Source organism: Chroicocephalus ridibundus, chromosome 1 (genome assembly GCF_963924245.1).
Source record: "Chroicocephalus ridibundus chromosome 1, bChrRid1.1, whole genome shotgun sequence".
In the NCBI taxonomy this organism is placed as follows: Eukaryota; Metazoa; Chordata; class Aves; order Charadriiformes; family Laridae; genus Chroicocephalus; species Chroicocephalus ridibundus.
Window position 1 is genome coordinate 210,604,561 of NC_086284.1, and position 13,740 is coordinate 210,618,300.

The 13,740-nt window shown below is 37.0% G+C and overlaps 1 protein-coding gene across 1 annotated transcript in view; it reads right to left on the reverse strand.

Annotated features, from left to right (window-relative positions):
• The window catches only part of SEMA3A (semaphorin 3A), a 171,214-nt gene that overhangs the window by 26,869 nt on the left and 130,605 nt on the right, over positions 1-13,740 (reverse strand). The window contains exons 7-11 of the mRNA XM_063323554.1: positions 11,634-11,776; positions 10,404-10,518; positions 10,236-10,305; positions 9,015-9,159; positions 3,037-3,256 (exon numbers count right to left, since the gene is read on the reverse strand). Of these exons, the coding sequence (XP_063179624.1) occupies positions 3,037-3,256; positions 9,015-9,159; positions 10,236-10,305; positions 10,404-10,518; positions 11,634-11,776 (693 nt within the window). The remainder of the gene's footprint in view (positions 1-3,036; positions 3,257-9,014; positions 9,160-10,235; positions 10,306-10,403; positions 10,519-11,633; positions 11,777-13,740) is intronic.

Genomic DNA, 13,740 nt, shown 5'->3' on the forward strand with positions numbered 1-13,740 from the left:
AAAAAAGGTCTGACTTTTAAGTGGATCCTGCAACAATTACAGTGGCTTGATGCTCACGAAAGCCTCTGAGGTCAAAGATACACCGTGTTAATCACTTCGGCGACTCTGGTCAGGCCACGGGTACCAAAGTGGGGCTTTATCTGAGTTCTAGATCAGGTTTTACAGAGTAGTATTTCAAACAATTTCACACAAATGGAATCAGGCTTCTCCTTTAGGATCAATAGGCTCTGCTCAGTAAGATAAGATTACTGTTATTAATTTGCTTTACTGACAGATGTACCTTGACTGTGCCAAATGATCCCAAATATCAGAGACTCAGGATATGCATTAAGTGTATATCTTAAATCCTGTTTTTTTCTGATATAATTTCAAGCATGCCGATATGATTTTATTTCCATTGTGAAACACACTGGTACAATCACAGTGGGAAAGAAACTGCTCGGCTAAAGATTTCACCCACAGGAAAGGAAAATGTGACCACACTGGATAGACGTTAATTACGTTGTGTTCAATTATCATCAGTTATTTCATGAAAAGGAAAAGAAAAAAGTATTTCTTCAACATATTGAAGTGCAGCAGCGTGTGGGAATAATGTAGATTGCTGCAATGGCAGTGGGAAAATAGAGAGAAATGTATCTAATCTGATGGGACAGACCTGCACAGAAAAACCCAGTCACACCCCAGAGAGCTTAATTCTGGCTTTGTCATAGTCCAGACCATCAAGCGGAAAACTGGACTGTGACTAGAGTCCCTAATCTGCTCCCCGTCTTGTTCTTTGCTGGGGGAAGATGTAATAGGCACTGATTGTGTATCTGTTTCTGGTTCCTTTGGCTTGGAGCATCCGGCTCTTTCTGGCAGAAGGCAGCAGGGCCTCAGTTCTGCCTCTTTGCCTTTCCCCCTGCGTGGCAGATGCCCTTTCCTCCTTCTGAAAACCGCAATAAGGACAGTGAGCTCAGAGGAGCACCTTTTGTGCCCCAGCTCCAAGCACAGGTGTTGCAGTGCCTGTTCTTGTCCCATGAGGGTATAACCTCCTGCTGGAAAAAGAACAATTTCTATAGAAAAAAGTAATATCTCAAGAAATAATAACACTGCACTTACGAAGCTGTGGTTTTGGTGCTGAAATCTTTTGGCAAATGCAAGCAATAACCTTTCAATACTTTTCTTACAATTCTTGGGTGCAAATATCAGCAATATCAGATGGGATCCAGAGCGTTTACCACACACCTGAATACTAGTGGTTTAGGGAATTCAGTGAGCGTGTAAATTCCCAACTCAAAGGTAAGAGCTAGATACCACTGAGGCTCTTTCAGAGGGAGACCTTGCCTGACTAATTTAGGTAAGAACCACTATATGTAATGATAACTGTCTAAAAGCTATAGCTCGGGTTTAAGCAAGTCTTCGTGTACTGTCTGAAAAGAGATAGGAACTTCTGCACAACTATTCATCTTACCCTTGAGGAAAGAGTTTCTCTGGAAGCACTTATCTCTCTCCCTTGCAGAAGCCAAAGCATCTTTCTTAGACTGAATGCCAGACTTTGGTGAGATAAATGCCACCTCTTGTGCTCAAGATGTAGACATAAATCAGCTCCTCATGTTTGTTCAGCATCAAACTCTGGATGCTGAAGGGCTTGTTCCCTCACATCGCAGCCAAGGGGAGTATTGCCATTAATTTTTTTTCTGGGCTGAATCAGGTCAGAGAAGACTTGTTGAAAGGCACAAAACACTGCCAATTGCAGATGGCATTGAAGTTTCTAACGTGTGATGGAAAATATTTGTGTTGTGTAAAGTCATATGAAACTACTTTTCGATGTTTTATGCAAGAACATATTGTAGCACTGGTATCTAATAACTCACTTCACAGCTTTAAAGAGCTGGAACACTTTCTGCAGAGCTGCATTTCCTGCAGTAAATGTTCTGAATTGCTACGCATGCACTGTGTTTGGTACACAAAGCTTCATCAGCTCTCAGTTTACTCATAATATATTTCAGGCATCAGCATGAAAGTGATCTTGAGATTTATTGCTTTGGAAATCTGACACCAGGTCTAGAGCACCAGAACTGTACTTAAAACAAGGCAAAAATTGGACTGTTGTAAAACAGACAGCCAGACAGATATTTTTTGGTCCAAAGCTGAAAAGCAACAGTAGGGTTTTGGTTTGATTTGTTTTGGCTTCCTGATGCCAATGTCTAATTACTAGCAATTATGTTCAATAGCAGTTTAAAATACTTTTATTCAACATAACTGAAACACCAGCCAACTAATGGAAAATCTTCAAAGGTGAAGAAGCAGATCCATCAACTACTAATCAGCATAGTTCTGAAGCCACTGAATTTAGGCAAATGCATATCAGCTAATTTCTGGCCACTGTTATTTCTCATTATTACCTTTCCGGGGGAAAAAAAAAAAAAATCTTTCCTGAGTGCATATTTCCATTTTTATGAAATTCCCAAGCTGAATGATTCCACAAATGCTTTGGAAAAGATATCACATTTCTATTTGAATACAACTCTTCTTAAAACACTTTGCATGTGCTAGATATCTTCATCTTAAGTAAAATGATGCACTCTTCTGGCTAAGGAGCTGGGCATATTAAGGTAATACTTGAAATACTTGAAAGGCACACAAGACATTTCCCGTACCTGGGTACTTGTCTCATTCACGTTACTATTTCTTATGCTGCACTTCAAAATGGGTACGTCAAAACCCGTATTTTAATACTAAATTATAATTAGTAAGGCAAGATATTTCTAATAAAATTCCCTAATAACAGGAGTTGAAAAGAGAGTGGTTTGATCTTAATCCAGTTGGCAAAGGTCCTAAAGCATTAAGCTATGCAGGCCACGGCCTGAACCTGCAACACTGAGTGTAGGTAACAAAGGCCTCCCCACGCGCACAGTTTTGAGTCTTGCCCCAAATTTTCACAGGTATACACTGGATCATAAATCAGTGTTCTGCCTTTCAGAGTATGAAATTTTATCTGATCTATGTCTCCATAACTCCTGGAGGAGCAGACGGAGAAGATTCAGGGCTTCTCACCTGTGCCAATGAACATCACATCGTATTGGCCGTCTTCTGCATCTACTCGATCTACTACTATCTGTGTGAACTGGTAATCCACGTCCGTTTTGATCATGATTGGACGGTTGTTGATGGGGAATACCGGGTTGTACATGGCTGGATGACTTCTTGCAAATGTTATAACTTCATCAGGAAGGTCCTTGGTGGAATCAAAGCCTCCAAATGTTTTACTAGGACACTGGAAATAAAAAATAAAATGCTTTACATTTTATCGTTTATCACTAGTAACATATTAGAAATCCATTTCATTACAATCATCGCAACTACTACAGTTTATAATTAAATATGACAGGGGATCTAAGTGTTGCATGACAGACAGCAAAAGTTAACTTCTGTCACTAAAACTCTCTATTTTTTTTTCATTTTGGATTTAAATCAATATAGTTAACAGAATGTAAGTGGTACTCCTTCATCGTTTTTCTTACTACTATGCAGTTTAAAAGGATTTTCGGTCATTTACTGATTAGTGTTAATCTTTAATTGGCAGAAGGAAGAAATCCTGAATTATCTAAAATCATTCAATATGTGACAGGCAATTTCAGTATTTGTTTATGTATACAACAGAAAATTAATTAATTATGCCACCATCTTAGTTTCAAAGTATTGTGTTCAGAAGTTGACTGGAAATCAATTCCTCTCTGAAGAAAGAAATCCTTTTCATTTCAGCAACAAATTGCTGGGACAATTCCCTGTTCTACTGACTTTTCAAACTCCTGCTTGTCTCAACAAGGCTGTGGAATCCATGTAGTCCAGATAACATGGATCCTGTTACACTAAATCAAATCAAGTGAGTCATGTCCTAAATGTATCTCTTCTCTCTCCATTGATTCTAAAGAAAGCCTCATGTGAGTGTTGCTGCTCATGCTGTTAAAGGAGACGACTCTCGATGAAGAACTAAGTCCTCACTGTTGTGTGCTGTGCAGTAACATAAAGGTTGGTGTCCCCTTCGGATTAAGCTCATCCCCATGAAGTTAACACAGTAAAGAGTCCCTTTGCCCCCTTATATAGCCATGGGTGGGCCAGTTTTGACCCTAATTTGTGAAAAGCAGAGAATTATGTGCTCACATTCACCCAACATGAGCAAAACATAGAGGCTGAGAAGGGAAGGAGAGGTAAGACTGTGGCTTCGGTATCCACAGAAATATTCCTCCACTTTCACCTACCTCACGTCCCGACGGGGAGATGTGAGGACTGTGGCTAATCACCACTATTTGCCCTCGTCTCTTCTGCAGAATTGATAAGTATTTTATGAACAATTAGAGGTTACTTTGAAGTAGTCATTAGAAGTGTGCTAGTAATGTTGAATGGGTGAAGAAAATGAACCACAATGGCATTAAATCACCAGCCCAAAGATACTCGGCAAAGAACTTGGTGTTCCCCACTCCTAATCTGTTCAGAGATACCTATTTAAGACATGCAAAACCCTGAAACCCAGTTGACAATTATGTTTGCAGCATTTGAATCTGAAATATAAACATCTGGTTTTAAAATGCCCTAGATAATTTGCCCTTTATATCCATGTCTAGAATATTTTCCAATTAAATTAAAAACCTAGAGGACAACATCTTATTAACCAAGAATCCAGACCTTGCAGGATGCTCAGCAGAAGAAATCAATTGTCTTTGCTATCACCTTGATCCAAATTATTAATAATTCATCAGAAATGAAATTAAAAAATCAATATTGTCAAAAGGAGTAGTTGTTATACTCAGCAAAGGGACGCTTCCAGCATGGACTTATAAAGTGTAAATTGTCCCTTTTTGGCATATTTGTTAGTAAGCAAATTCCCACATTCTGTTCCATTATATGGTATGGAAGGGAGGAAGGGAAGGAGGGAGGACATTTGATTGATTCATGTGGAGCAGACTAAGCAGAAAGCAAGTTAGTTATCTACTTTATTGTGTCAACATTTTTCAGCTTTTTTATTATTATAAGTTCTTGCTCTCTGGTACAGAAATATTACAAGGATAAAATCAGTTGGCCAAACCATTGTCTGTCTCAAAGACTGTTTTTAAAATTCTATACTTCAATTTTAAGTTTGCTTTACATCTTGATTAATATTGTAACTACAGTTCAATACTAATTACTCAGATTAATTAAATAATGATTAATTAGACAATATATGTAAAGTACTTTAAGTATAAAAATCATTACACGAACTAAGTACTGTTAATTGCAGCTGGGCAAACACTAAAAAAGCAGTAAATGAATATTCATCTCAATTTTAAGTAAATGAATTTCAGCTGTGTTTCAATTGCTTGAATATTTACTTTCTGGCTGATTTTCTGACAAAGGATTTTACTTGCAGCAATGTTGACCAAGATATATTTTATGCAGAAAAATCATAAAACCAGAATTCTGTGTGTTTAAATGAAACTCCCAATTATGAAACCTAGATTACTGCTTGGATCCCCTGCTTTCATGAGAATAAATAAATGACAATAACTTTGTGTTTTTACATCTGAAGTCTGAAGTCCATTACCTGGACTAGGCTGTGGCTCACAGTCATCCCATCCCACTTTAGGAAACTAACTGAAATGAAATAAAGCTCTTTCAGATTATAACTCCCTTCCTTGTCAATGGAGTGAAATGGGCACCATCAAGAGGTGAGATTTAACCCATCCGTAGTCCCAATTGCTTGCAGAGGAATCTCAACCCACATGAAGTCTGAGTTGTCCTGAGAAGGAAAATCCTGTCATGTTTATTTATGTTGTGGTCACAAAACCAGGATACACAAAAAAGACATTATCCTTGGTGCTAATGACAGGACTGCTATTGATATTAGTGGCTCTGAGTCAAGCTAACTGGCAAGGTGCTTCATCAGAATTCATGTTTATATTCCTGATCGGTCCCACTGATATCAAGGAAAAAGAAAGTTTTTTCAGGTGGCACAAGATAGGCATGAATACAATGTCCCGAAAAAGTTTGGGCAAATGACCTTGATCTTGGATTCAAGTAGAGTCAAAGAATTCTTGCATTTAACATCCAATTGCTGGTCCCCAATAGGCTATGTCAGGGGTTTTGATCAGTCAGAAGGAGGTAACTGGGTTATAACTGGCCTAACTGGCCCATTAGGGAATCCAACAGAATAAATCAATAGCTTCATTTTGGTGGGAACAAAAGTGCTTTGGTCATAACTGAAGATAGATTTTTGGTATCGTGAAGCAGAGAAATCTTGAGGCCTGTAGCTGAATTCACAGGAAGTCAGATATGAATTCAGGATGAGGTATCTCATTCAAGATGAGGCATATGCAAAAATCCTCCCTCCTCTCCCAAATACAGTTAAAACATTAAAAAAAAAAAATAAAAAAAATTCCGCAGGTCTTAAAGAAAAAATCCTGGCAACTTCTTTGTTAAATGTGAAGCTGATGTAGAATTGTTTACAAAGTTTTCTGACTTTTCAAAAGAACCATTAACTTTCCTTTTCCCTTACTCGTACTGGGCAAGTCACCAGATGCTCGAGAAGTTTACTGGCACCTCACCTGTTAAATTCCTCAGATAATTCAGCTCTGCTTAACTGCAGTGAGATCTGGAACTGAATCACTATAAGAAGCTCAGACTTTGTTTCTCCCTTCCCTTTCCCTGTTTCTTGGAAAAGGAAGCCACAACTCTGACATCTAAAGGAACTTCAAAAACCTTTCTTCTTTATACTCAACTGGTCTTCAAAGCCATTGAAAAAAAATATCTAATGTTATCACTTTAGAAAAAAAAAAAGAAGCTTCTTTTCAGCCAGAAATTACTCTCAGTTTAAAATTCAGTTTTATCCTAGTAATACAATACAATAATTTTAGCAACTGTGAGAGAAAAAAGAAATTCTTTTTCTTTCACCATTCATTCTAACACCAGGATTAGAGTCACTGGCAGTAGGCTCAGAGAAACTGATGGCCTCATCCACTCTTTAATTAATATCATTACAGTGGCATGGCTTCTTGCACTACATGATGCGACTGCAGGGCTATGTAGAATGGTATAAATTGGGATCACTCTCGCCCTTAGGCAAGAAAAATGTTTACAATGAAATCAGAGCACCTTTGCATTTTCTTTGTGAATCTTAGTGTGAGTATGTTATAGTGAAATTGTAAGGGTAAAACTCATTCTGAGAGGGTATCCAGAAAGAAAAAAAAAAAGGTATATATAACTTAACTGTATTTTCCTACTTTGGCAACAGATCTGGTGGCTTAGGTCACTTAGGGGCTGGATTCAGGTCCCTGCTTTTCTGCTTGTTCTCGGGAATTTGATCAAGTTATTCTTCTCCCATATGAACCTCGGTTCAAGACCCTCAGACAAGTCTTGGAATAACTCAGAGGTTCCGAGGCAAGCAGAGCTAACGTGTTGCCAGTCTCTAGGGCAAATATTTGAGTTGTGTATTCAGAATCTCAATAGAGCTGCGTCTGATCTCTGCTCGGGAATTAATGTAACAGAGCCCCTGTGCAGCAGTCAGTTCTTTATCTCAGTCTATTTCTGTGTTAGAAACATGTAACGTTCTTCTTTGTCTGTAGTTTTACATAATAGTTTTTTTGGGGTTTTGTTTAGAAAAGTTAATCAATACTGGAATCAAAGAGGAATATAAATAAACAGAACAATGAACACTAACTTATTAAGTCTGTCAGATGGAAAAGAAGATGACATTAGCTATACAAGGAATACCAAGAATATCTAATCTTTCACATTTTCCACAGGGATGCAAAACAATACAACTTCAAAAAAACCCTCTGGCCATATCAGTATTAACTATAGTAATTAAGAAAAAAAACCCAAACAAGTTCAGCATCAAATGAGAAAAGAAACCTCTCCTATGCTGCAGAGCTTGGGTTTTAACTCTGGAAAAAATTAGGAATCCCTTCAGTAGTCAGAGTGAGGGAGTCAGGAGTGCTGAGGAATCCAGCTGTCAGGGAGCCACTGTTTTCTTTTACTTAGGAAGTCATTTTCATTAGGCTGAGCAGATATACTGTCTGACTGATGGAGATCATTTGAAAGACCAGGTTTGAATGAACAATTTCAAAACATACCAGACAAAACCAGAAAACTTGATGATTTAAAAGAAAGGATCAAAGCTATTCCTGGTTTGTTTTGTGCCTTATATTTAAGGAGACTTTTAAAAGAATATTCTAGACAGATATATTGTTTATATTTAAATGTTTATATGTATACATAAGTACATATGTATTTTATGTTCAGCAATGGTATTTCAGAATTTAAATGGGCCAAGCTGATTTATATTAGCTAAGGATCTATCCCAATGTATACAAGGAACGATTTTTTCATAAATGTCCCATCTTCTTAGCCTAGTGGTAACTTTACAGGCAGTTAAATATTTATATGTGATGACATCAGTTGGGAGTTGTAAATATGGTTGTCTTGTGTACGCTGATATTTTAGTTATTCATAAACTAGAAACGGAGAAACAGGTAAAAGCATAGATTTTAAAAAATGCCAATGGGAGTTAGAAATTATTATAGTCACTCTACAATCCATTGCAGGAGTATCTTACAGTACTAGGTTCGATGTCAAGAACAATTGAACGTTTCTTAACAGCCAGGCAGATGCTCTGTTTTCTGTTCATTCTCACTAAGAATGATTCAGCCAATATTTGGAACAAAGACAAATTCCAAGGAAAAGGATAATGCAGAGTAATTTATTAAACATTTGACTTTCAGCAAAGCTCTCCAGGCATTGCTCAAACTTCTGCTGAAGTTGTTAATGTGAATGCCAAAATTAAAATCCAAATGAAGTTGCAATTGCAGCTTCATTCTTTACAAGAAAATCAGTATATTTTTGGACCTGGAGGAATTGTTAGCTTTCCTTTCTGCCACCCTATCCATTTCATCATCTTTTTCAAAGTCTTTCCTGGATCTCACTTCAAGGACCATGTAATGTGTGAAAATATTTTCCATAGTTTTCCCATTTTAGATTACTATATTTCTTAGGGTACTTACAGTTCCTGGCCGTGGATATGGCACTCGCCCTTGGTAGGGAACCCACTGGTAGTTTGGGCCATCTCGGTGGGCATAGGGACCAAGAAATACCCTCCTCACGTCTGTCATGCTGTACATGCACACTGCTGACCCCTTGAAGATATTACTGAAAATGAGGGGAGAAGAAATCAAATCAGGTTCTTTAAGTTATCAGTCAGTTTAATTGAGTGGAAGAGCTATGGGAATAGCAGCTTGTTGCTTTCTAATTTATTGCATGTGCTGATTATCAAAACTCTGACATGCTCTCAGAGCAATCCTAACTCACCTCTTGTGAAAGTTCAGCATAACTGATACGATCTCTCAGACATTTTCCTAAGCAGATGGCTGCTGTTCCACTATTTAAAACATATTGTCCCCAGAAGGCCAAAGCCCCAATTTGAGTAAACTTCAACGGGGCTGTCCCTAGAGCACTATTCAATTCTTTCCTACACTTTGCATTTTTCTGGGGTTTTTTTAGCAGTCTCTACTCTCAGTTGGGTAGCACACACACAAAATTCAGTGTCATTTCTTACCTTAAGATTTCTTACAGAAGACCGTAAGTACTTGTAAATCTCTCTCTTCTATGCCTGGTTATCACTACAAACATTCATTCTGTTTAGAAACTAAAGCCTTTGCCCTTCACAAATAAATGTGGCAATGCAACCAGTACTGCCAACCTTCCTCAGGCCGAAGCTACGCGTATAATTTCGGTCTCGGTGAAAGCACAATGAAACCAAAACGTTGAAGTCACAGTTATACATGATTCAATAACAGAACTTTTGAAAGATTGTTAAACTTTCCAGGTTTCAGCAATACTTTTTATGAATATCTTCTTGACAAGCCAGTTTTTCACACCACAGATTTTCTGTTTCACCCTGCCCCCAAAGAAGCATATTTATGCTTCTGTTATTTTTCCAGGTCTGTGTGGAAAGGGCAACAAATTCTGATCCCCACTATGAAAAGCCAATTCAACCACAAGAACAGCCTGAGAAACTGATAGTCTTTGTGATTACTTGCTCCAGAGTGATGATGTACATTGCTCATAAGAAAAGAAACCTAATTCATTACTTCTTACTGCCACTGACTTCTCAGTTCAAAGGTTAAGAAAATTTTGTGTTTCTTAAAAACATTTTTAACAAAGAGACCTCTTTAAAACAAGCAGCCACCCAAGCTTCCACGCAAGTAAAATGATACATTCTGTACCTGGAAGTTGTAAACACTCCATAGACTATTGGATTTTTAGGGTCTTTTGAGTTCATTAGGAACACATCCTCTGCAACAATAACAAGAGATGGAAAAGAAAACTAAGTTAAATTCATTTGGATAATACCTGAAAACGTTTCTGTATTGAAAGCCATTTCTGCCACTTACGTAGTTCATCAAAGTGTGTGTCAATGCCATTGGGTCCTGGCACAGAACAAATCAGACGCGCTTTGAGGAAAGTTGTCCATTTGTTAACAAGGCTCCTGTGTCCACCAAAGTCATTCTAATAACAAAAGTATTTTGTATTACTATCTTGTAACAGTCTACGTTTGAAGCATCAACAGACTACAGAGAAATTACAGCAAATGCTACTTACAGAAAACAGAGAAAAGAATCCACCTTCTACACACAAAAGCATTATTATGTTGTCAAAGACACTAATTCTGATTTCCTCTTATTTTACATTGTATTGCTACGTATTTCATAGTAGCACATCATTTAAAAAACAAAACCAAGAAAACCCAACCCTCTTTATATATTGCAATACACGTATAACACTGGAGAGAGAGAGACAGGCAGAATATTTTGCACCAGAGCTCCCAGGCTGCCATGTCCTGGTAAAGCTTAAAGGGTTTATTATTATTAACCAGGTCGCAACAAAGTAGAAATGCAAGTTACAAGTGAACAAAGTAGATAAAAATGCCAGAACAGTGGGAACAGTTGTATAGCTGCAAAATTTATGAATAAAGTGCACCAAGGACTCCATACTGAAATTGTGTTTATGGATTAACATGATATTTTACTATAAACATCACAGTTGCCAAAGCTACAACATTTATTAATATAGTTTCATTTGTAGAAACATTTTTAAAAGCCTATCAGAAAAATACGTGGACGTTTATCAGTGTGGATGAATGATTCAATCTGCAGTCATTAAGAGTCTTCTGAATTGTTGCCCATTTCTACAGCTAAGCTTAAACAACTGTTTCATTAAATCTTCCTTTGCCTCTGTTTTAAAGATTTTCACTAAAGTGGGAATGGAAAGGTAATAACATTCCTTTAAAAAGTAAATTCTTCAAATGTTTGTGGCCTACCTGGAAGTATCACATTTCCTGTAAAAGAATCTTTCTTTTGCAGACACGTTCTAAGCCTCAGAAGTTGCCCATGACTTTTTAAACAAAACATCGTAGTTTGTGAAGCTTCCCCAAACAGAGAACTGAATAATATACCTTTGGGTATGTTATCCCGTACTTATTTTTCACATGGGATGATCTCTGCTTCAATACAATGCCAGTGTTCATATGGAATAGTTTACAGGCAAGAAAACGCATTTTCTAAAATAACTCGCAACTGTCCAGCAAGTGTATTCAACCTTACACAAAGAAGCCATCATTTTACCTTGCAGATCTGCCCTATTCGGGCATGAGTGGCTTTTCCGGTGTGCTCTCCATCAATTGCATTTTCACGGAAGAAGAAATAGATTTTGTCATCTTCTGGATTGTCGCTCTCTGGTATCAGGTGAGCACTAATAAATCTAGGATCTGAGAAGACAATGCCGTTGTGCATGTTACTACTCCACAAATTGAATCACTTGGCTTCCTGAATTGTGATTTTGCTTCCCCTGAATTGATCTTTGCATAAAATGGCAAATATATCTATGTTAGGTACAACATCACCCATGAACACGTGACAGGTATTTACATTCCTCTTACCTTTAACACATAGAGGTATTTGCTACAGATATTTAATGAACATACCTTAAGTTTACTATTTAAGCAATTAAACTTTCGTGAAACCTCTTTACAAATGGTTGTACAATATTACAGCATGGCTTCCTAATTCCATGCATTTATGACTGAGATTTTTCTTATTTAATTGGATGTTTTGACTTTTGGTCAATAATCTTTCTATATGTGTCATGCATAAAAGGAGAGAATAATTGAGACAAATGTAATATTTGTAATTTTAACAATAATGAAGAATATATAAAAAATAAGTATTTTACATCTAGAGAAGTATTAACGTGTTACTTTCAAAAAAATTGAGTAAATAAAAAAATATAATTTTGATTGATATTGTCTACTTCCACACTGTGATACCCTAAACCCAAACATCTTTTCAGAAGAGAAATGCATTTGTAAATTTCTGTTCAAGTTGTTGAAATACTGTGTCTTGACATTTTTTTTAACTTTTTTTTTTCATAGAAAACCTTGATTTCTTGACAATTAGAGTGACAACATTATTTGGTGATAGAGAGGATACATCAACAAATGAAAATACGTAAAATGCAGACATCCCGATCGGTTATGTAAAAAATGGCGGAAAGAAGATTTGTGAGAGGAGGTTATAGAAATCATAAGTGCAAATTCATACCAGTGGTGAATCTGGCTCATCACTGTATTTTACAGAGATACTTCAGCTGGTATCTTTCACTATATTTGGAAAAAAAAGCATATCCAACAGATTTACCAATCTGTTTTATAACCATTTTACATCCTGCTGGGATAATTAACTGCAAACTATATTTAACTACTCAGAGAGTCCTGTTCTTATGTGAAATTATAAGCTATTTTAGTGTCATGCATTAACATCTTTTCAGTGTATGTTTATTGCTATATAGTCATGGAAATAATGAAGTGTACTTTGTTTTGCCAGTTTGCACTAGCTGTCCTGTGAAACCCATGCCCTTATTAAGGATGGCAGTGTTTGTAAGCAACATATTTCAATATATTTTTATATATATTTGCATGTATGTGTTTAGATGTGTTTATTATATGAGCACATACTGCAAAATTTTGCGTCTCTGTGAATATATATATTTTCATGTACTCGGTGTGTATTTATATAAGTATAGGCATATGTATATTCTCGTGTACTCTGTATGTGAGTATGTGTGTATATACACACACAGCACAGGAGAATGACCACACTGGCTTAGACCAAGGTTTACTTAGATCAATATACAGACTCCAGCATTGTCCAGAAGTAATTATCTGTGACAAAGAAAGAATATGGTAAGTACAAATAATACTCTCCCAGAATAATCTCCCTTCCTCCAACTCTTTTCAGTGTAGCTGATTCCCTGAGCTTGATTGCTTTCTATGTGCTTAATAGTTCTCAACAAATTTTTCATCCACTTACCTGTCAATGCTCTTCTTGAACCCATGCAAATTTTCAGCATTCACAGTGTTCTTTTGGAATTTACTACGCATGCACACAGCCTAGTGAACTAAAACCTACTTCTGATTTTGTGTTTTCAACATCGATCTTAATAACTTCATTTGGTGCTGCTTAATTCCTGTATTGGAAATACCCACAGTGTTCAAGATGTGGGTGAGTTGTGCTATAGCAATGCTCTTCGTTGAATTCTCTGTTCTTTTTCTGTTAATTCCTAACATTTAATATGGGTTTGACAGTTCTTAAGCAGCAATCTGAAATTTTCATGGAACTTTATGTGCCATAACCCCAGAACCTCACTCTTCATTGGTAATGCTCAGTCCACAGC